The 23,057-nt window shown below is 48.6% G+C and overlaps 2 protein-coding genes across 3 annotated transcripts; both read right to left on the bottom strand.

The window, feature by feature from the left end:
* Positions 1 to 1,079: 1,079 nt before the first annotated feature.
* Positions 1,080 to 3,399, bottom strand: LOC311591657 (protein FAM204A-like). The gene is made up of 2 exons (XM_084771519.1): positions 1,759 to 3,399; positions 1,080 to 1,116 (listed from the first exon to the last, which is right to left on the bottom strand). Exon 1 carries the CDS (start codon positions 3,163 to 3,165, stop codon positions 2,446 to 2,448), a length of 720 nt encoding a protein of 239 aa, XP_084627645.1. The 5' UTR covers positions 3,166 to 3,399; the 3' UTR covers positions 1,080 to 1,116; positions 1,759 to 2,445.
* Positions 3,400 to 7,135: 3,736 nt separating this feature from the next.
* Positions 7,136 to 12,315, bottom strand: ZBTB45 (zinc finger and BTB domain containing 45). Of its 2 annotated transcripts, none has more exons than XM_084771506.1 (3): positions 12,017 to 12,315; positions 8,549 to 9,854; positions 7,136 to 7,798 (listed from the first exon to the last, which is right to left on the bottom strand). In XM_084771506.1, exons 2-3 carry the CDS (start codon positions 9,852 to 9,854, stop codon positions 7,542 to 7,544), a joined length of 1,563 nt encoding a protein of 520 aa, XP_084627632.1. In that variant the 5' UTR covers positions 12,017 to 12,315; the 3' UTR covers positions 7,136 to 7,541. The 2 variants fall into 2 exon arrangements, with proteins under 2 accessions (XP_084627632.1, XP_084627633.1); XM_084771507.1 differs by lacking the exon at positions 12,017 to 12,315 and adding an exon at positions 11,494 to 11,906.
* Between the last annotated feature and the right edge of the window lie 10,742 nt (positions 12,316 to 23,057).

The following is a 23,057-nucleotide window of genomic DNA, read 5'->3' as shown; positions in this document are numbered from 1 at the left end:
TATTTTCTCGTCTGCCGATAGGTAGCCATTTGTCCCTCTTGCCAGAGAGTGGTCCTCGACTTAGCACCTCAGCCTATTAAGTGGGATAACGGGGCCAAGTCACTCTCTTCTGTAACTTCTTCTTGGTGACACTAGGGGCGCTGATGTCAGGGCCTAAGAAGGCTGGAAAAGCGAGTCAAAGTCTAGGTAATGGGGCACTTATGAGAAGCATCTGTTTAGCTGCTCCAGTTGAAGAGACAGGGAGCACACCCATCAGCTGGATCGGTTTACATCAGGTTTCAGCAGGTCCAGATCTCAGCAGCTTGCAATCCACAGGTGACCCCTGGATGGAGTCTGTTTCCTAAGACAAATCCAGACTAGGGACAGAAGTTAGGATTGTGTCTGTAAGGACAGCAAGTGTAGGTTCACTCATGCCTTTGAGACCTATAAAAAGCATCAACATCCCAAATCTCGCAAACATAAAACAGAATGGCTGATTAACTTAGAAAACACCTATGATTAACTAAACGAGTACTTAATAAAACCACAAGTTTAATTGACCATCAGTCTGTAGTCTTTTTAGAAAAAAATTTTTTTTATTTAGTGGTTTTTCCAGACAGGGTGTCTCTGTGTTTCCCTGGCTATCCTGGACTTGCTTTGTAGACCAGGCTGGCCTCGAACTCACAGCGATCCACCTGCCTCTGCCTCCTGAGTGCTGGGATTAAAGGTGTGCGCCACCACTCCCGAATACATACAGCATTTTTAAGACTTACATTGGTACAACTCCTCAAAAAGAATTGATACATAGTGTGCTGTAATTGAAATATAACCTTCCCTAACTAACAGTTGACCATCAATTTGTATCTCCCAGTTATCTTTAACAATATGCAATAATTGCAGGGTGTGGCGGCACACACCTTTAATCCCAGCACTCAGGAGGCAGGGGCAGGTGGATCACTCTGAGTTCAAGGCCAGCCTGGTCTATAAAGCGAGTTCAGGATGGCCAAGACTATATAGAGAAACCCTGTCTTGAAAAAAACAACAAAAAACCCAATATATAATAATTTAGGTATTTACCTCTGTTTATTTTTTAAATATTTATTTATTATATATACAGTGCTCTGCCTGCATGTATGTCTACACACCAGAGGAGGGCATCAGATCACTTTATAGATGATTATGAGCTTCTTTTTTTTAAATTTCTTCTTTTTTTTAAAGATATATTTATTTGTTACTTATATAGTGTTCTGCCTGCATGTACACCTGCAGGCCAGAAGATCTCATTATAGATGGTCGTGAGCCACCATGTGGTTGCTGGGAATTGAAGTCAGGACCTTTGGAAGAGCAGCCAGTGCTCCTAACCTCTGAGCCATCTCTCCAGCCCAAAAAGGGTTATTTCTTTAAAGAGAATTTACATATTTACCTTAACATTTACAGAAGTTTCCTTTAAGTCACTAGTAATCTACAGTGACTGTAAATGGCACAAATAACACAAATAGGGCTTTCTGTCTTTTTCAGTATTTATTTTCTTGGTGTTATAATTACCTGGGTCTCAGACTAGCATGAGCCCTATATTGTGTGCAACTCCCTCATCAATGATTTGCTTGCTGATATTACCCATTTTTTGATGCAGCATGTGCAAAACATTTAGTTAAAACATTTGTTGTCATCTGTCAATCATCTAGTATTCAGTGTTAAAGCGTGCATAGGTTTGGTATACATTTTAGGAATTAATACAATTTTGAAAAATATTTTGCAGTGCTCTGCCTGCATGTACACCTGCAGGCCAGAAGAGGGCACCAGATCTCATTATAGATGGTTATGAGCCATCACGTGGTTGCTGGGAATTGAACTCAGAACCTCTGGAAGAGCAGTCAGTGCTCTTAACCTCTGAGCCATCTCTCTAGCCCCATCTACTTTTTTACTATAGTTCTACTGACATTACACTAATCAGTAATTATTTTTATAGCATTAAATAGTTAAATCATTTGTAAAGTCAGTAACAATTGAGAATTTTTCTGTTCTTGACTAATCCATTGTAAAGAAACCCAATTCTAGAAAAGGTGCAGTCATGCTAAGAACAGATAAGGAAGTTGTTGGCTCAAGTCCAAGGACCTCACAGGCTACGCTAGACCAAACACAAAATTTATTTTTACTTATACAAGTAAATAAATAAAATCCTTTTTTTTCCCTCGTACATACGCTTAAGATTTCTTACACAAATATAAAAAAAATGTTCGTTTCCTTTACTAGCTTCTTAGAAAAAAAACTGAATAATAAAATATATTTTAAAAAATAAATAAAAGAAAAAAAAGACTGAAAAGAGTTGAGAGTCAGCTTCCAAGTTTTATGTTTATCTCTGTAACTTTTATCAATTCCGGGACATATTTAACCTAAGCAGGAAAACCTTTTCGTGCAACGGGGCATGACAGTCTATAAATAAACGTCTTGAAGAACTCTACCAAGTTACATATATCCCATGTTGCTTTTGGATTCCCATCTCTTCTTTGCTTCAAACCCCCACGCCAGTTTCTTCTTCTTTCGAGCAACCCGTGAGTTTTCAGCCTCCTGTTTGGCCTGAGCAAACCTGTGGCAGGCAACTGCTTTGGCAATTTTCACCCCGAGCTCTCGAGTAGCTAGCTGGTCGCTGAGCTCTTCAGCCTTCTCAACATCCCACTCATCCACTGCCTGCTCTATCCTCTTTTCGAGGCCTGACTTCTCAGCTTTTTGCTGTGTTACCGGTGGGTCAAATCTATCATTGGCTCCAAAATACTGAGTAAGTTCCTTCCACCGGGCTCGGCTTGAAGACTGCTCGCTCTGACCTTCCTTTTCCTTCTTCGGTTCTGGTTCTCCTTTTTTGGAGCGTTTCCTTTTTTTCTGTCTGAATCTTGACGTGGACTTTATCTGCTCAGAATTTTTTTTACGCAATTCTTGAAATTTATTCCATATGTCTAAGGGAATTCCAGAAGGGCACTTTTCATACGCGTTTGTGTCGGCGTCTGTTTCAGCCTTTGAAAGCTCACCTGCGGGGAAGCCTCGCGTTTCTGTCTTCCCATTGCCTTCTGCCTTTCCATCTTCCGGTAAGGGAAGTTCCGAACGTTCTGGATTCTCTAGCACAGCTTCCTCTTCAGAATGTGACTCAACGTCGCTTTCATTCAGCCCAGGAGGTAACAGCCCGCTCCACATCTTTCAAGGTGCGAGACCGCGCGAGAGGGTGGCTCTAAAAAGGTACACCTTTGCCCGCTCGACCCGACCACCTGGAACGCCTTTTTATTTTTTTTTGTTTTTCGAGACAGGGTTTCTCTGTGTAGCCTTGGCTGTCCTGGACTCTCTTTATAGACCAGGCTGCCCTCGAACTCACAGGGATCCGCCTGCCTCTGCCTTCCGAGGGCTGGGATTAAAGGCGTGAGCCACCACCGCCCGGCTAAATCCAGGTCTTAATACAAGAATTACAGGAAAATCCCACCCGGGCGGTGGTGGCGCGCAGGCCTTTAATCCCAGCACTCGGGATGAAAGCGCTGTTAGAGGAAGGGCCTTCCGCGCCTTTCCGATCAGGGAACCAAATGTTATGGTCTGGGAACTCAAGTAGTACGTAAACAGCAAAGAGGGGTTATTCTAAAGAGATCCAACGCGCTGTGGGGGGAGGGGGTCGCCGTTCAGACAGGATGGTGAACCAACCCCCCACCCCTCCCACCCACCCCACCCCCTGTGAGCTTGTAGGCTCTTTTTAAAGGCTTTTAGGGGAATTCCCAAGTGGGAGGGGATTAGGTAACCATTAACATGCTGGGGCCACCACTCAGCTCTTTTTTTTTTTACAAGCATTTAAATTCCAAAAGGGAGTTAATTAATCATTAGGCTAGAGAGCTCGGGCAAACAGGGACAACTCTGGCCAGGTCACGAGTTCATCATAAGGCAGATTTCCAGACAGGCCGTCATTCTTTCTTAACCAATTATACCAGCAGGAGGAAGCCATCTTTAAAAAACCTTATCTTCCTCTGGCCAGGTCACGGCTCTCTCTGCTTGGCTGCCCACTCTTTGCAGCATAGGCAGCGATTGCTGAACCCACCTCCGAAGAATGGAGGCCCAGGCAGGCTCTGAACTGACAGAAACTGGAGCCTGTTGCTAGACTTATTTAACCAGGCCTCTCAGGCTTAAGTCTTAACTCATTTCAGAGATTTAACTGGGGCTCCTTGAAGCCAAGTGCTACCACTGCTGCAGGGAGACGGTGACCTGAAGCGAGGCGTTTGCAGGAGGCGGTCAGCTTTCCTGTAGGGAAGTGGGTGGCTAGTCCCGCTACAGAAATTTTGCTTTTCTGTTTTAAATGTATACATGTATATGGCCACTAAATGTTTGTTTCTGACTAGTTTTTTGTTTGGTTTGTTTGTTTTTATTTTTATTTTTTATTATTGTTTGAGACTGGGTTTCTCTGTGTAGCCTTGGCTGTCCTGTATTAGCTTTGTAGACCAGGCTGGCCTTTAATCCCAGCACTCGGGAGGCAGGGGCAGGCCTGGAGGCCAGCCTCGTCTACAGAAGTGAGTTCAGGACAGCCAAAGCTACAGAGAAACCTTGTCTCAAAAAACAAAAACAAAAAAAAAGAATGTATTTTACTGGCAGCCAAACTTTGTAACCTAAGGTAACTTGGTATTGATTTTATAGACACTAAATTGTTTACACTACTAAAACTAGGGCTTTTTTTGTTTTGTTTTTAAAAAGATCTCTTTTCTTTTTAGTTTTTCAAAACAAGGTCTCTGTGTGGCCTTGCCTGTCCTGGACTTGCTTTATAGACCAGACTGGCCTCTGAACTCCAAGTGCCGGGATTACAGGCATGTGCCACGGCACCCAGCGTTTCCCCTCCCCACTTTGGAAACTCTTGTTTTTATGCCAATCATTCTGGGATGGTCTGAGATACGTTAGCAAAAACAAAACCAAACCTATTGGATAGGGAAGAACAAGGAAGACAGGCTGATAATTACTTGCCAATCTCTGATTGGTCTGACTGGCTAGCCACCTTGCTCACCGGCCCTTCTTTTCCGCCTGGTACTCCTCAGTTATGCTTATGGTCCTAAGGACCCAATACGATCCCTTATACTCTGAAACAGGACTCAAGAATTGGAATAATGTACAAAGACAGAGGGGAGATTTAAGAAGGAACCAAACTGAAGCCATTTTGAGTAACACATCCATTTTGAATAGGGGTCCAACAACTTTTATGCCAGGGTTGGTGGCGCACGCCTTTAATCCCAGTACTATGGGAGGCAGAGGCAGTCGGATCTCTGAGTTCGAGGTCAGCCTGGTCTACAAAATGAGTCCGGGACAGGCAGGACTGAAGGAGAGATAAACATGTTTTTTGTTTACATCACAAGTAGGGGATGAGAAAAGACTTGTGAGAGAGCAGGTGATGTTTATCCTCTTAGAAGTCAAACCACCATGTGGGGGAGATTGGTTATTAACTAGCTGAAAAACATCCTTGAACAAATTCTCAGAGGAGGTATAAAAAGGAGCCAAAAACAAGAGGCGGGGCCTTTGGAGACTTGAGATAGTTTTGGCTCCACTTCAAGACGCTCCTAGAGAGAACCGCTGGAGGACTTGCTGGAGGCTTGGGGACTCGGCTCCAGCTGAGGATCCAGTTTCTGGTTGCTCCAGGTTCCAGAAGAAATTCTGCTGATTATGGCAGGAGAATTGGTCCTCGGAACTGATATCCTTACGGTTTTGTCATTTTATTTTTTAATCTCCTTTTCCTATTGTTTAGGTTAGTTGGGTTATAAGTGAGGTACTCTCAGTTAATAAATTCATAATAAAATATATTTGTCAAGAAAAGTGAGCCTATACAGGACAAGAGAAACCCTGTCTCGAAAAACCAAAACAAGCAAACAAACAAATAAAACCAAACAGCCGGGCATAGTGGCGCACACCTTTAATCCCAGCACTTGAGAGGCAGAGACAGACGGATCGCTGTGAGTTCGAGGCCAGCCTGGTCTACAAAGCAAGTCCAGGAGAGCCAAGGCTACACAGAGAGACCCTGTCTCGAAAAGCCAAAAATATAAATAAAAGCAAATAAAACCAAACAAACAACTTTTATGTTCCCAAGACCTCCCTGGGTAACTAACATCCTGGACGGCAAGTTGAGACATGGATGATAGGCAAGTTGCCTTGCCAGTTAAATAAACCAACTAGTGAGAACAGGGTAAGTGTCCCACATAGGGAGATAGATGTCTCCAAGAAAGTCCCCTATCCCTAAATCCTGATTGGCAGAAAAATTTAAGTGTAACATGGCACAGCTGTTTATGGTTTTCAGGGTTTAAAAACTGAGGGGAAGGGGCAAGGGGGGCTGGGGTTTTGCAGTTTAGCTCCCAAGTCTGTTCGGCACCCCTGCTCTATCAGCAGTGGTTTCCCCGCCCCCAATTTGGACTTGGTGTTTGAGTTGCATCTAAGCAGACCCCATAGCATTGGAACTCAGAAGCTACGCTTTTGATACCCAGCTACAGTGGAGCCTCATCAGCCCAGAGACAAGCAGGTACGGCTGGGGCCTGGCCTTCCAGGCTAGCGCCCTTCCCCTGCTACCAACTCCTTACCGTGAGGTATCAGGGCATCAGAGACGGGAAGGAGACAGGGAAGATGATGCCTCTCTGAGCTGACAGCAAATCTACTGCTGGTCGTTTCTTTGACACTAGGCCATCTGCTTTATTTATTTATTCAATCGGCAGCCTGGGTCCTCGCCAGTCTTGCTTCCCACCGACCTGACACAGCCATGCACTTCACTCTGGGTTCTCTAGTACTTGGGGCCCCAACATGCAGGGCTCAAATGCCCTCAAAGCAGCCTGGCCCCCCAAAAACCCTCCTGGGCTTCTCACAAGTAAGGAGTCCAACCTTCTTGTCCATCAGAATGGGGAGGACTTAATTCTCAAAGATTTTTGGTTGAAAAAAATGTAGTATGTAGCAGCCACCACTGGGATTGGGACTCCCTTCCCCACAGGCTAAACACTTCAAGAAAACTAGATAATGTATCGCCCACCCATCTGAATCCCCAAATACAAGTCCAGGATATTGAACCAAATTGTGCCTATTGCCCAGGAAATCCCGGGGGGCTGCAAGGGTGCGATCCAAGAAGATGGGGACCAAACTCCAGTCCCATAGCCTGGAAAACCTGTGAGGCATGCACTGGCCCAATGGTGTTTATTAGACTAGAATCCTACAGCCCCATAGTAGGTTCATCTGAGACTCTGTGGATGCTCAATGAGGGAAGGGTGGCTCAAACTGGGGGTGAGGTCAGAGAATTCCAGCCCAGTCCTGGGGCAGAGGACAGCCCTGGACACCATACCCGGCAGGGGGTGGGGCACAAATCCAGCATCAGGTGCCGAGAGTCTGTGTGCCGAGCTCAAGCTGAAAATGGTGTAAGTCTGGGCATGTGTAGAAAGGAATAGGGTTCTGGGTCCCAAGTCCACAGGGAAAACGGGGTCAGAGTGGGGAAGGGAAAGGGTCCGTCGTCCGCAGCAGGAGCCTCTTGGTGGAGTGGACCTAGTCCAAGGCACCTGACCACGCCTTGGTTTATAGCTGAATCCCGATCAAGGTGCAGGGTGAGCTGCCAAGTGCCGCTCCAGCAGCGCGCGGTGTGAGAAAACCTTGCCACAGGCAGGGCAGGGCGCACGCTCGGGCCTGTGTGTGCGCATGTGAACGTTGAGGGAGCTCTTCTGCGTGAAGCGCTTGGCGCACACTGCACACTGGAAGGCTCGCACGCCGGTGTGTGTAACCATGTGCTTGAGCAGGTAGTCTCGTAGCGAGAAGGACCGCCAGCACACTGCGCACTGATGTGGCTTCTCCCCTGCACATGACAAAGCAAGTCAGACACACACGTTAGTCCAGCTTGCTCTCCCTGGAGTCTGTCCTTGGTAGCAGCTCTGGGCACAGCTGTGGAATACTGCTCTTCGGGGAACCCCTCTCCTGGACCCACACCACCCTTCAACTACGCCATTTTCTTTTCTTTTCTTTTCTTTTTTTTTTTTGGTTTTTTGAGACAGGGTTTCTCTGTGTAGCCTTGGCTGTCCTGGACTCACTTTGTAGACCAGGCTGGCCTCGAACTCACAGCGATCCGCCTGCCTCTGCCTCCCGAGCGCTGGGATTAAAGGCGTGCACCACCACGCCCGGCTAACTACGCCATTTTCTACCAGGGACCCTAACAAAGGAATCCTGTCTGGTGTGACACGTAGTGCCCATTTGGACAACACACTCACATCTCTCCCAACCTCACACCCACATCATGAGCCACTTTTATGGGAAATAAGCCCTTCCTCCTTCAACTCAAGTCGTATCCCACAATTCCCACTCCCAGAGCCGCCCATTTTCCCACGCCAGGCTGAGGCTAGCTTTCCACAGGTCTTGGAAGCTTTGGAAAAGCCGGCTCCCACTTCCCAATCAACCCCTTTACACGGGGAGCTAACTTTCCAGGTTTCTAGGGTTAACACAAAACAAAGCCTCTCAAATGCCCAAACCCACCCAGGAACCAAATCTCCAGTGATTAAGGATATCAGAAATCTGTGGGAGTACAGGCAATTTCCTTTCCTTTCCCACTCACCAGAGTGGATGAACATGTGCTTGGTGTAGTTTTTCCGCGAGCTGAACGTCTTGCGACAGTGGCTACACTCATAGGCCGGTTGCTCGGCTTGGACACCGGCGGCTCGCCCAGGAGTGCCTGTGACGGCTGTGGCCTGAGCAGCAGCAGGGGCGGCAGGCACAGCTGGGGTTTCTCCCAGCTGGGCACTGGGGGCTGCATCTGGCTGGAGGGTGGGGTAAAAGGTGGGCGGGGGCGCAGGGGTTGGCCCCGATGAAGTAGAAGGTGTTGGCGCTGGAGGACCAGGGGCACCCAGGTGAAAGGGAAAGAGAGCCACAGGGGGGCCGGGGGTCTTCACACCCGTTGGGCGAGGCCCAGCCAAGGCACAGTCGGGTGGAGCAGAGGTTTCCACAGGACAACCTTCAGGACCCCCGCTACTTTCCTCGTGCCAAGCGGACACATAACTATCTGGGAACACATCCTCGGTCACCGAAGTCCCCCGAAGGAAATCTCTCCCGGCACCACTATAATCGGTGATGCCAGTGGATGCAGGTGGGTCCTCACGAACGCCGTCAGCTGCAGCGGTAAGGAAGCCCCCTGCACAGTCAGGGAAGGCAGGGGGCACCTGGCCCTCAACCTGGCCACCGCCACCATCACCTTCTTCAGCGTCGGTTTCTTCATCTGTCTCCTCGTCGTCATCATCCTCACCTCTGTCTTCAGGGGCGACAGTCAGCGCTGGCTCCACATCAGGCCCCTCGGCCTTGATGGGTGCTGGGGGTGCAGGTAACTGCAGACGGGCGGGCTGACGCTGCTTGCGACTGTGCGCGGCGTTGGGGTGACCCGGGGGACGGGCAGCCAGCAAGTGGCGCAGACGGTGGCGCAGCTGCGCGGGTGCAAGTGGAGGGGGCACAGGTGGTGGCAGAGGCGGGGGAGGCGCCGGGGTGCTGGGGACACGGGCACGCGCGATGATCTGCGTGCACTCGTCAATGACGGTCTGGATGCGAAGCACCGATGCTGCTGTGAGCACCTGCAGCGCCTCGCCCTGTGCCACCACCAGCGAGCCGCTGTACAGGAACTCGACCAGCTGGCGCACCGTCTGCGCCGGCACCACCGGTGGCACACGAATCTCTGAGTGGCCAAGCAGCAGCTTATCCTGGAAGAAAGGTGAGCCCGCGGCCAGCACGCAGCGGTGCGCGCGCAGAGAAGCCTCACGGATGCGCACAGTCACATCGCAGAAGTGACCGCCTAGCCTCTGCCCATTGAGGGTCTCCAGTAGTGAGCGGGAAAAGTTCTGCAGGTGGATGTGGTGCACTGCCTCTGTCGCTGCCATCTGCGTGATGAGGAGACAATGGGAATTGGGCTGTCAGCTAAGGACCCTTTGCCATCCTATGTCCTGGCCGGTTAGTACTTCTCACAAGGGTGTGGCGCACCTCATGCATCCCTGGCAGTAAGTCCTTAGTCCCTGAACCAACACATACAACGCACCCCGGAGTAAGTACTCTTGGGTGGCCTCCATGCCTGCAACACCAGCATATATCCACTACTGTCTGTCCCAAGGAGGATCCAGGCTTAGTCTCCTTCTGGGAACTTATTTAGCCCCCAAATTTAATATCCTTAAATCATGGGAAGGCCCTCCTCCCAGGGTGTAGCCTTGTTTAAAACAAAACAAGCTGGGCGGTGGTGGCGCACGCCTTTAATCCCAGCACTCAGGAGGCAGAGGCAGGTGGATCGCTGTGAGTTCGAGGCCAGCCTGGTCTACAAAGGAAGTCCAGCCAAGGTTACACAGAAAGATCCTGTCTCAAAAAAAAAAAACCCAAAAGAAAGAAAAAAGAAAACCCAAAAAACAAAACTATCTACCCTTAAGGGGCTGGAGAGATGCCTCAGAGATTAAGAGCACTGCCTGCTCTTCCAAAGGCCCTGAGTTCAATTCCCAGCAACCACACGGTCCCTCATAACCATCTATAATGACATCTGGTGCCCTCTTCTGGTGTGTACGTGTACATGCAGGCAAGCATTGTATACATAATAAATCTTAAACAAAAAAAAAAACAAAAAACAAAAACAGGGCTGGTGATGGCTTAGAGGTTAAGAGCACTGTCTGTTCTTCCAAAAGTCTTGAGTTCAATTCCTAGCAACCACATGGTGGCTCAAAACCATCTATAACGGGATCTGGTGCCCTCTTCTGCTGTGAAGGCACACATGTGGGCAGAATACTGTGTAAATAATAAATAAATCTTTAACAATAAAATAAACTGTCTACCCTGCCCGGGTGTGGTGGCACACGCCTTTAATCCCAGCACTCGGGAGGCAGAGGCAGTCTGATCTACAGATTGAGTCCAGGACAGCAAACGCTACACAGAGAAAACCCGGCTCCAAAAAACCTACCATTTAATTGATTAACTCTGAACCAGGTCCCACTAACTAGTGTGTGTGGAGGTTTTCGGGAGGGTGGGATGCACCTGCTTCCTAGCAGAATGATTTGGGAATTCCTCTTCAGGCTGGGCTTTAGTGTCCTTCACACTCAAGGAAAGCAAGTACATATAAGGAAGCCTTGCAGCCGGTCCTTTTCTTTCCCCCCTTTACATAACTGGAAATGTGCTAAGTACGGGTTTTGAAAACTGCACAAGTGATGGGAAAGGCCAGCAAGCTAAAACTCAATGTAATAGATCAATCTCCATACTTGTTTTTTTTTAAATTATTTATTATGTATACAGTGTAGGGCATTAGATCTTATTCTAGATGGTTGTGAGCCACCATGTGGTTGCTGGGAATTGAACCCAGGGCCTCTGTAAGAGCAGACAGTGCTCTTAAACCGCTGAGCCATCTGTCCAGCCCTCTCTGATTACTCTATACATTGTGCCCGTTACCACTGATCTGGCCTGCTTGCTGGAAGTCACCTTGCAGGTCCCTTCCACACCCCCCATCCCCACGCCTTTCCCTCCTGCGGCAGCCAGAGGGAGCCTGCTAACCTAGTTTATCTGGGTCTTCCATGACGATGAATTAATTCTTCAAATGGACCAAGGCTCTGCACCTGCCTCTGCCAGCGGCCCTTCCTTTTTCAACTACTGTGCCAAACGTAGGTCCTGAACTACTTCTCCTCGCCCCCACCTCCCGCCCTGGGCTCCCCCGAGGCTCGGAGTCCTCAGCAGGGCATCCCCGGATGCCTCCGAACAAAAGGCACACTCTCGCACATCCTCCCCTGCTGGGTTCTCGCCGCCACGCCCTCACCCGTGCCAGGCACCCTGCTCCATCAACCTGTCTCTCTCCCATCCTATGCCCAGAGCCCACTTCGGGCCCACTACGGTTGCACCCACAGATTCCCGCCTCTGCGCCCTTGCCCGCCCGCTCGCACGCAAGCCTGCCCCGGTCCTGCAGCGCCCTCTTGCGTTCGCTAGGTGCGCACCGCTCCTCACGCGGGCGTCCCTCTACAAGGCCCACCCCGGCCAGCCTTCCCTCTGACTCTGAGGCAGGAGGCAGCCCGCTCGACCCCACCTCAGACTCCTCAGGCAAACAGGATCCGTAGTGGCCGCTTCTCGCTTGTCAACTTGAAGGCCGCACTTCCGGGCCGCGAAGCGGAACCGATAGCCGGCGGCGCAGGCGGACCGATAGTCGGGAAGCACGTTTCCGGTGTGTCTATTAAGACGAGGCAGTCGTTGGGAAGCACTTCCGGTCCGGTCCGCGTCGGAAGGAAAACCCGCCGAAGCTGGGGTTGGCGGGAGGTGGCGGAGGTGAGGGGGCGGGAGCTCGTTTCCGTTGCTTCCAGCCGGATCTAAGTGAGCTGTCAATCAATCTTCGGGCCACGCCCTCGGTACTCTCGGCCCGCCTGGAGAGGGCGCTGGAAAAAACGGAGGCTGAAGTCCTGGACTTGTCCGTGGTTGCTTTTCTTTTCTTTTTTTTTTTTTTTTAGTTATTATTTTTTTCTTTAAATTTTTTTAATTAATTTATTCATATTACATCTCAATTGTTAGCCCTTCCCTTGTATCCTATTCCTCTCTCCTCCCCCTTTCTCCCCTCCCCTATGTCTGTGATTGAGGGGGACCGCCTCCCCCTATATATGCTCTTCTTGGTACCCTGCTATCCTTCCTCTGAGTGCCGCCAGGCGGGTTGCTTTTTCTTTTACAGGAGAGAGGTTCTTTTGAGTCTCTTTTGCCTCCCACCCTAGGTGAGGATGCTTCACAGAGCTCCCGTGCAGTCACCGGAAAGAACACAGGGAAGCATCCCCATTCGGTGCTCCCACCTCGCCCCACCCAACCCCCCCCCCAGGAATTCACTGCTCTGTAAATGAACGGCTGCTGGAATCAACGCCCCCCAGCTTGGCCACAGATCTGACTAGAATGTAGGACACGAGGCAGGGTGGAAAACACCCAACAGACACCAAATAGCAGAGATAAATTGCTAAGCCGGAGAGTCGTCCAACAGGACCCCCAAAACGGTTCTTTTGTTGTCCAAGGCACCCCGTGAGCCAAAGCTATCAAAAGATAGGTTGGCCTTCCCTTCCCTTCCATTCTTGGGGCAATCAGCCACTGCCACCATGTAATGCCAGGTGCCAGTAAGTAGCATTGAAGAGAGGCAGAGCCCTGAGTCTCCGTGTACCTCAGTGGAGCTGGCGCCTCAGGAGGAAGATGTCCGGGTGTTTTGTTCTCCATCCCGGACAGATGCAGGATAGCGATGTTGCAAATGTGTTTAGAAGTCTGGTGAAGTGTATGCTGGGTAAACCTTATAAGAACCCAAATCTGGCCAGAGACAGTGGTGGTACATGCCTTTAATCCCAGCACTCAGGGTTAGGGTTTCAGAGGCAGAGGCAGAGGCAGGCAGATCGCTGCGAGTTCGAGGCCAGCCTGGTCTACAAAGTGAGTCCAGGACAGCCAAAGCTACACAGAGAGACCCTGTCTCAAGGGGGTGGAAAAGGAAAAACAGAAACTGTCTTCAAATAGATACATTTGTAGGAGTTTGTTTCTGTTGTTTGATTTTTCAAAATGCTTCAATAACCACTGTGATAAAATCTTTCAAAGAAACTAACAAATATTTTCTCAAGGCTCTGAGGCCTTAAGGTTACAGCTAGGTCCTTTTCTAAACACATCCTAGACTTTTAGTGGGCTACTTACCACTCAATCCTGTGCTGGGGTCTCTACCCTGAGGGCTGAGACCTCTGTGTTTTTGTTGCTGTTATTTTACATTGATTTGTGCTGTGGGCTTTTTGTTTGTTTTCCAGCTTTTTTGTTTCTTTGTTTCTTTGTTTGTTTTTCCGAAACAGGGTTACTTTGTGTAGCCTTGGCTGTCCTGGACTCGCTTTGTAGCCTCCAACTCACAGCAATCCTCCTGCCTCTGCCTCCCAGGTCCTGGGATCACAGGCCAGTGCCATCATGCCCAGCTACTTGTTCCCATCTTTTTTGAAAAAAAAAATTTTTTTTTTTTTGGTTTTTCGAGACAAGGTTTCTCTGTGTAGCCTTGGCTATCCTGGACTAACTTTGTAGACCAGGCTGGCCTCAAACTCAGAGATCCACCTGCCTTTGCCTCTCAAGTGCTGGGATTAAAGGCGTGCACCGCCACGCCCAGCTACTTGTTCCCATCTTAACCTCCTCTTTTATTATTATTTTTTATTTTATTTATTTATTTATTTGGTTTTTTGAGACAGGGTCTCTCTGTGTAGCCCTGGCTGTCCTGGACTCACTTTGTAGACCAAGGCTGGCCTCAAACTCAGAGATACGCCTGCCTCTGCCTCCCAAGTGCTGGGATTAAAGGCGTGCGCCGCCACCACCCGGCTTCCTCTTTTATTATTAAGCCAGGTTCTCATCTAGGGTCATCCACTGGGACAGCTACCATCCAGGGCAAAGTCCAAATCTCAGGTCCTAAATCCACAAACTAAACCCCACCGTAAGGGGCCTAGACTGTCCCCAAAATACTGATACCCATGTTCTTTTTGTTTCTGTTTCACCCCGGGAAAAGACACTCAACTGCCCCATGGAAACTGCTTCCTGACACAAGACAGAAATGGAGGCTGGAAGCAACCCAGGCAAGATAAAGTAGTGCAAAGAAATACGGACAATTTAGGATGGAGAGGAAATGGAAGCTCCTGAGTTGGGGAAGGGCAATTTAGCCATGGGATGAGGAGCATCTAAGACTGTAGTTTAACCTGGGGACCAAAGGAGACCCAAAGATGACGATAGAGGTGGTTAGAAGCCGGGCGGTGGTGGCGCACGCCTTTAATCCCAGCACTTGGGGGGCAGAGGCAGGTGGATCGCTGTGAATTCGAGGCCACCATGGTCTACAGAGCAAGTTCCAGTAGGGAGTCGAGGATGGAGATGAGGAATGCGTGCTAGAGGGAAAAGGTTTACAGGAGGGCCTTTCATATGTAAAAACATTCCGTAGCTCTGGGCAAGGACCACAATTAAAGGCAGGACCCTTCCTTAATTACCTCTCAAGGCTTCTACACCTACACAGGATGGGCATATGGTAGTCTCACCCACAGTAGATACTAGTCTATCTTTTGCACCACGTACCGGAAGCTTGGCTCTCCTGCCTGCAAGCCCCAACTTTTACTTGCTCAGTTCATTTACCCATTAGCCTGATATGCGAGGTGGCCTTACTCCCTGCTGTTTTAGAGCCAGTGTGAGTCCTAGTCTCTACCCTGAATGTAGTTAATCTAAAGTCACCTTGGAGCCTGGTGTGATGCCACACACCTGTAAATCCAGCACTCCAAGAGACAGAGGCAGGCAGATCACTGTGAGTTCCAGGCCAGCCTAGTCTACAAAGCCAGTCCAGGACAGCCAAGGCTACATAGAGAAACCTTGTCTGGAAAAACCAAAAATAAATAAAGTCACCCTAGAGGAAAGGTTTGGGCTGTATCTAGTAGTGGAATCACACAATCTAAGGTCTTGGTCCCTACTCTGTAGTCCCTGTTACCTGTCTCAGGGCTCCTGAACCCCCGAAACATGACACATTTTCTTTCTTTCTTTTTTTAATTCTTTTTTTTTTTTTTAAGATTTATTTATTATTATGTATACTGTGCTCTGCTTGCATGTACTCCTGCAAGCCAGAAGAGGGTGCCATATCACATTACAGATGGTTGTGAGCCACCATGTGGTTGCTGAGAATTGAACTTAGGACCTTTGGAAGAGCAGATGGTGCTCTTAACCACTGAGCCATCTCTCTAGCCCCTTCTTTCTTTCTTTTTGTCTTTTTTGTGTTGTTTTGTTTCGTTGAGACAGGGTTTCTCTTGTAGTCCTGGCCGTGCTGGACTCCTTTTGTACAGCAGCAGGCTGGTGTTGAATTCACAGAGATCCGCCTGCCTCTGCCTCCCGAAGTGCTGGGATTACAGGTGTGCACCACCACACTGGTCTTTTTAGTACTGGATATTTGTTTTTGTTTTTGAAGTCAGGGTTCTGTGTAGCTCTGGCTGCCCTGGAACTCACTCCAGACCACACAGGCAGTCCTCGAACACACAGATACACAGATCCTTCTGTCTCTGGGATTAAAGGCCTGCCTGTGCCACCAACGCCAAGTCTAGTCTTAAAATATATAAATATATATATATTTGTTGTTGTTGTTGTTGTTGTTGTTTTGTTTTTTTGTTTTGTTTTGTTTTGTTTTGTTTTTTCGAGACAGGGTTTCTCTGTGTGGCCTTGGCTGTCCTGGACTCACTTTGTAGACCAGGCTGGCCTCAAACTCACAGTGATCCACCTGCCTCTACCTCCCAAGTCCTGGGTTTAAAGGCGTGCGACACCATGCCCGGCTGTCTTGAATTTTTTTTTCCCCGAGACAGGGTTTCTCTATGTATCCTAGGCTGTCCTGGACTCACTTTTGTAGACCAGGCTGGCCTCAAACTCACAGTTATCGGCCTGCCTCTGCCTCCCAAGTGCTGGGATTAAAGTCGTACGCCACCACGCCCGGCTTTGAATATTTTTTAAAAGTACTTCTTTAGCCAGGCAGTGATGGCACACACCTTTAATCCCAGCACTACGGAGGCAGTGAGTTCTAGGCCAGCCTGGTCTATAAAGCAAGTCCCAGACAGCCAAGGCTAAACAGAGAAACCCTGTCTCGAAAAACCAAAAAATAAAAAAAAAAAATAAAAAAAGGACTTTTTACCAGGGCTGGAGAAAAGGCCTCTTCTGGTCTCCTTGAACATTCAGCATGCACGTGGTGCACAGAAATACTTGTAGACAAATAGCCATATGTATATATCTCACATTGATTTGCTGTGTGATAGGTCAGAAGACATGTTTTAGGACTGGGTTCTCTCTGCTGTGGATGGATTCTGGGGCTCAACAGCAGGTGCCTTTAACAGCTTTCTTTTTTTTTAAGCACAAGGACTCAAGGCTGGGTGGTAGCAGTTCTTGCCTTTAATCTCAGCACGTCACAGGCTGTGAAAAAACAAAAACAAAAACAAAAACAAAAAGAAAACAAACCCGGGCGGTGGTGGCGCACACCTTTCATCCCAGCACTCAGGAGGCAGAGGCAGGCAGATTGCTGTGAGTTCGTGACCAGCCTGGTCTACAAAGTAAGTCCAGGACAGCTGAGGCTACACAGAGAAACCCTGTCTTGAAAAAAAACAAAAACAAAAAAACCAAAACCAACCAACCAAACAAACAAAAAATCAAAAAGACAAGGACACATGTCCATGGGCTGACCTCAAATTTACAGAGATCCTCCTGCCTCTTCCTTTCCAGTGTTAGGATGAAAGATGTGCTTCAACACAAATTTGTTCTGCCTTTTGTGTGTGTGTGTTTTACTTTTTCAAGACAGGGTTTCTCTGTGCAGCCTTGGCTGTCCCGGACTCGATTTGTAGACCAGACTGGCCTCAAACTCAGAGAGATCCACCTGCCTCTGCCTCCTGAGTGCTGGGATTAAAGGTGTGCGCCACCACACCCGGCAAGATTTATTTCTTTATTCCTTTATTATTTATACAGTGATCTGCCTGCACACCAGAAGAGAGCTCCGGATCTCATTATAGATGGTTATGAGCCACCATGTGGTTGCTGGGAATTGAACTCAGGACCTCTGGAAGAGCAGCCAGTGCTTTCAACCTCTGAGCCATCTCTCCAGCTTCCCACTTTCAGTCTTTCTCTCTCTCTCTCTCTCTCTCTCTCTCTCTCTCTCTCTCTCTTTCTCGAAACAGGGTTTCTCTGTGTAGCCTTGGTTGCCCTGCACTCCCTTTGTAGGCCAAGCTGGCCTCAAACTTACAGCAATCCGCCTGCCTCTGCCTCCAGAGTTCTGGGATTAAAGGCATGCACCACCATGCCCGGCCACTTTCAGTTTTTTTTAGTGAAATCATATTCACTACATTGCATTCATCACCACAGTCCAGCTTTTTTTTAAATTGTTGTTGTTTTTTTTCTTTTCTTTTCTTTTCGAAACAGGGTTTCTCTATATAGCCTTGGTTGCCCTGGACTCACTTTGTAGGCCAGGCTGGCCTCGAACTCACAGCAATCTGCTTGCTTCCCAGGTGTGTGCCACGGTGCCAGACTCCCCAGCCCAGCTTTAAAGCAGTGCCTTCTATCGGGAAAAACTCCTTTGTGTATTCTGTATCCATTTCAGTTCACAAACACCTAACAAACCACTGCTATGACATTGGCTGCAGAGACTTATGGCCTCTGTGAAGACTGATCATGAGTGATCCTGACTTTAGCAGAACATGTCCCCTTTTTGGCACTTGGCTGCCCATAGTACCTCTGTCTCTATAGATCCTATGGAGGAAAAACCATATATATACACCTAAAGACTTACTGAAGTGCAGGGCGTGGTTGCACAAGTTTTTAATCCCAGCACTTGGGCAGAGGTAGGTGGATCGCTGTGAGTTCAAAGCTAGCCTGGTCTACAAAGTGAGTCCAGGACAGCCAAGGCTACACAGAGAAACCCTGTCTTGAAAAACCAAAACCAAAGCAAAAAACAAAACAGGCTGGTGAGATGGTTCCGTAGGTAGACTCAGGAGGGGCCAGGCTGATTACCTGAGTTTGATCTCCAGGACCTGCAAATTGTCCTCTGACTTACACAGACTAGCCCCCCTAACACACACACACACACACAGACACCCAAAACAAATACATAAATGTAAACTCAAATCGCCAAGCTTCAGGGCTATGTGATCTTGGCTTATAGTCCCTCACCAGATGTTGGCTAACACCCGTTGCATCCAGTGAGTTTCCAGACACAGGAAGGTACCAGCCTCACCTTCCTATCAGGTATCTCCAGGCACTGACACCACACACCCTTAGGTGCCTCCTTGAGTAAACATAAGCAGATAACGCTGTGTTGTTCAGAGATTTCATTGCAATTTAGTGAAAGAGGCTGTTTTTCACATTTTAGCATGATCAGGCAGTGTTCTGTAAGCAAGCTGCAGTGCCATGTGTCCTGCAAGTCTGTTCCCTCCGGGAAGGGAAGATTGATGCCAAGTTCTCTGAGTGAGTTTGAGTACAAGGTAACAAGTATCCTGTGGTGACAGAAGGCTATATTTTTTTTCCCTCTGGCTTATCCATTTTTCTGTGTTTTTTTTTTTTTTTTTTTTTTTTTAGTACTAGGAATCAATTGAGATTACCCCAGCCCCATCACTCTACTTGCTTTTTTTTTTTTCCTCCCCTCCCCAGAGCCTCACTCTAGTCTAGGCTGGCTAGGAAACTAATCTGCCCTTTAGGGTGACTTGAATTTGGGAGCGATCCTATCTCAGCCCTCACTGCCCCAAGTGCTAACATTACAGATATGTACTTGCTGGTTTTTTTTTTTTTGTTTTAAATTTTGTTCTATGCATATTGGTATGAAGGTGTCAGAATCCTTGGAACTGGAGTTACAGGCAGTTGTGAGCTGTCATGAGGGTGCTGGGAATTGAGCCCTGGTCCTTTGGAAGAGCAGATAGTGCTCTTAACCACTGAATTATCTTTCCAGCCCCTGGTGTTTATTGCTATTTGTTTTTAGATAAGGTCCAGGATTGCCTCCAAATGAGGATGAATTGAAGTGGTGATCCTTGAGCCTCAACTTTCCAAGTCTCTCTGGAGATAATATCTCACTATGTAGTGCAGAATTGTCAAGGTTCTTCTGCCTCCGTCTCCGGAGTGTTGGGCATTACAGGTGTGTGCCCCATGTCCAGCTCCTCCAGCAGTGGGCATATAACCCTGGGCCTTGTCCTGCTAATCAGACCCTCTATTCCAAATCTGACCTCTCTACTTTCCTTATTCAGTGTGTGGATTGGAGTTATGGATTCATCGTGCCTACTGATGAGTTGAGTGCTTGTGCAGGCTACTTTCATGACAACTTTACACAGGTTGGAGCCATTTGGGAAAGAGAGAATCCCAACAGACTGCCTTGTAGGAAAATCTTGTTTTATATTTGAGACAGGAGCTCTTTATTATGTAGCCCTGGCTGTCTTTTAACATGCCGTGTATACCCGGCTGGCCTTGAACTCACAGAGATCTGCCTAGCTCTGCTTAGTGAGTATTAGAATTAAAGGTGAGCAATGCCTTGGCCAGCCTGTGGGGTGTAGTTGGAAGCTAGCCTGGTCTACAGAGCTCCAGGATGGTCAGGGCTACACAGAGACTCTCCTAGCTGAGTGGTGGTGGTGCACGCAGGCAAGCGGATCTCTGTCAGTTCGAGGCCAGCGTGGTCTACAGAGTGAGTCCAGGATAGCCAGCAGGGCTCTGTTATACTGAGAGACCCTGTCTCAAAAAGACCACCCCGCCCCACCCCCAAGAAAAAGAAAAAGAAAATAAAGTTGAGCAAGCTATCAGGAGCCAGTACGTAGCCCTCTTCCATGGCCTCTACTTCAATTCCAGGCCTGAGTTTCCTGGCATGACTTCCTTGGCTGATGGACAACCAGCTATAAAATGACTATAAAATGAAATACACCTTTTCCTTCCTAAGCCAAATTTGGTCATGGTGTTTTGTCACAGCAATAGAAACTTTAACTAAGACAGTGGTCAAGTCTCTTTCTCTGGATGCATTTTAAAGACATTTATTTATTATCATGGGTGTTGATGGGTATGTCCATATGTGCCAGTGTTCATAGGGAGGACAACTTTATGGAGCCGTTTTTCTCTTTCTACTTTATTTTTTGTGTCTTTTGAGATAGGGTTTCTCTGTGTAGCCTTGGCTGTCCTGGACTCACTTTGTAGACCAGGCTGGCCTGGAACTCACAGAGATCCGCCTGCCTCTGCCTCCCGAGTGCTGGGATTAAAGGTGTGCACTGCACCTGGCAACACAGGGTTTTTATTCTCCTAGCCATCTCACCAACGCAGCTTCTATGGATTTGTTTTTCTTTTTCTTTTCTGCTTCAAGACAGTGTTTTTGTTGTTGTTGTTGCTTGTTTGTTTTGGAGACAGGGTCTCTCTGTGTAGCCTTGGCTGTCCACGACTTGCTCTGTAGACTAGGCTGGCCTCAAGCTCACAGCGGATCAGCCTGCCTCTGCCTCCTGAGTGCTAGGAGTAAAGGCTTGAGCCACCACGCCTGCTGCTTGTTTGTTTTTAAATAGGGAGCGCGGGTGTTATTTACTCAAGCCATCAGGACCCTGGCTATTTGGGGATGGTTTCTTGGGCTCACAGGCACCTGCCAGTGCACAGTGCCTATCTTGCCTCAAGGTCTCAGCACCTGCTTCTACCTACAGTGCTCTAACCTGTTTGGGGACAGTGTCTGGATAGATACCGATAGTTACTAATTAAAAAAAAAAACAAAAAAACAAAACTGCAGCCTGGCAGTGGTGGCGCACGCATTTAATCCCAGCACTTGGGAGGCAGAGGCAGGCAGATCGCTATGAGTTCGAGGCCAGCCTGGTGTACAAAGTGAGTCCAGGACAGCCAAGGCTAAACAGAGAGACCCTGTCTTGAAAAACAACAACAACAACAACAACTTGCCTCAGGCGAGGTGGTGCATTCCTTCAATCCCAGCACTGGGAGGCAGGTGGATCTCTGTGAGTTGTTCAGCCCCGTCTACAGAGCAAATTTCAGGACAGCCAGGGCTGTTACATAAAGAAACCCTGTCTTGAAGAAAAACAAAACAAAACAAAACAAAAATCCCAAAACAACCCAAAACTTTTAAATCGAATTTGTTGTTTTTTGCTTTTCTCTTTTCTTTCTTTTTTTTTTTTTCTTTTTCTGTTTTTTTTTTTTTTGAGATAGGGTCTCTGTGTAGCCTTGACTATCCTGGACTCACTTTGTAAACCAGGCTGGCCTCGAACTCACAGCAGTCCACCTGTCTCTGCCTCCCCAGTGCTAGGATAAATTGCATTTGTTGTTGTTGGGTGTGTAATGGAATGCACACCTCAGTTCCCACATATGTGCCTCAGAGTGAGCATGAAGTTATGACAATCTGAAGGAACTGGTTTTCCTTCTACTTTGTCGGTCCCGGTGATTAAACTGGTGAGGTCAGGTTTGGTGGTAAGTGCCTCTGTTCATGAGCCATCTTGTTGGCCTGTATCACCCCTGTCTCCCACCCCTTGCCCTGGTTCTGGTGTGGTGGGGATGCAACCTAGGGCTTCAGACAAGCTAGGCAAGCAAACGTTCAAACTCGGTCTCCATCACCTATTTACTTTGACCTTGTGTCTTTGGTACCTTAATGTCTATTCCAAGGGTCTAGGTAGGCTTGCTTCACAGGGCCCCTCCCCCCTGGTGATTTCGGGGGACCCGCAATCGGTGGGGCCGAGAAAAAATTCCGCAAATATTTCTTCGGGACGCGGGACTTCCCCCGGTGCTTGCTTAGCCATGCTCTTTTTCAGAGGTAGGAAGTGAGAGTCCAAAGGCTTGGGTCTGGTGGGGGCGTGGCCCGCCGACTGGTGAGCTCCGAGCTGCTGAGAAGGCGGGGAACAAAGGCTGGGGCGGGGAACAAAGCCCTGGGCCCCCAGCCTGATTGGGAACAAAGGCCACACCCAGGGCAGTGGCGGGACACTCCTCGCTTCCCCGATGCCACGTGGGGAACACCTGGTCCTACGCGCGCGAGGTAGCCTCCTGCTGTTGAGAACCCTGGAGCTCGCTGCGGTCAACCCCCTACAGCCCAGACGCCAGACTGGAGACCGACGGTCCCCAGGGCACTGCAACCCTCTGCACGCCGAGTGGAATGGGAAGAAGGACAGGTTTCCTTTTCCATACTGATCCTGGTTCTGAGATGAAACTCCTAGACCACTTTTATCCCGAGATCAGATTCTTCATTCGAGATCCCGATCCTCTCCTCAGACAGGATCTCTTGCTCTAGGTCCTGTTTCCCCCCTCGGATAAGAGTCACTACTTAGATCCAACTTTTGTCCTTCCCCGTTAAATATTAAGTTCGCCCACCTCCAAAAAACCCCATCAAAATCAGGGTAGCAGACGGCTAACCCAAGAAGAGGCTTTCGAAGGACTGGGCAGAGTTTTACAGAATGGCTTCCGAAAACCTCTCTGCGATCTACATTTCGGCATGCGCTACTTTCTGCTTCCTGAGCTTAAACAATAAAAAGTTTGGATTAAGACCGCCTCCGCGTTCCGGCGGGAACTTCCTTCCTGCTGAAGACCCCCTCACCCCCTCCACCTGGGCTCAGTCTCTCGGCTCGGCGTGGCCCCGCCTACTCCGTATAGTCCCGCCC

The sequence above is a fragment of the Acomys minous genome, assembly GCF_964271855.1.
Source record: "Acomys minous genome assembly, chromosome: 20".
Lineage (NCBI taxonomy): Eukaryota > Metazoa > Chordata > Mammalia > Rodentia > Muridae > Acomys > Acomys minous.
This window is presented reverse-complemented; position numbering and strand designations above follow the sequence as displayed.

Bases quoted from the DNA above. Each gene is read 5' to 3' on its own strand.
- LOC311591657 (XM_084771519.1), bottom strand. From the start codon at position 3,165: ATGTGGAGCGGGCTGTTACCTCCTGGGCTGAATGAAAGCGACGTTGAG.
- ZBTB45 (XM_084771506.1), bottom strand. From the start codon at position 9,854: ATGGCAGCGACAGAGGCAGTGCACCACATCCACCTGCAGAACTTTTCC. The intron at 7,799-8,548 runs GTGAGTGGGAAA...TGTCATGTGCAG, and splicing joins GCACATGTTCATCCACTCTG to GGGAGAAGCCACATCAGTGC.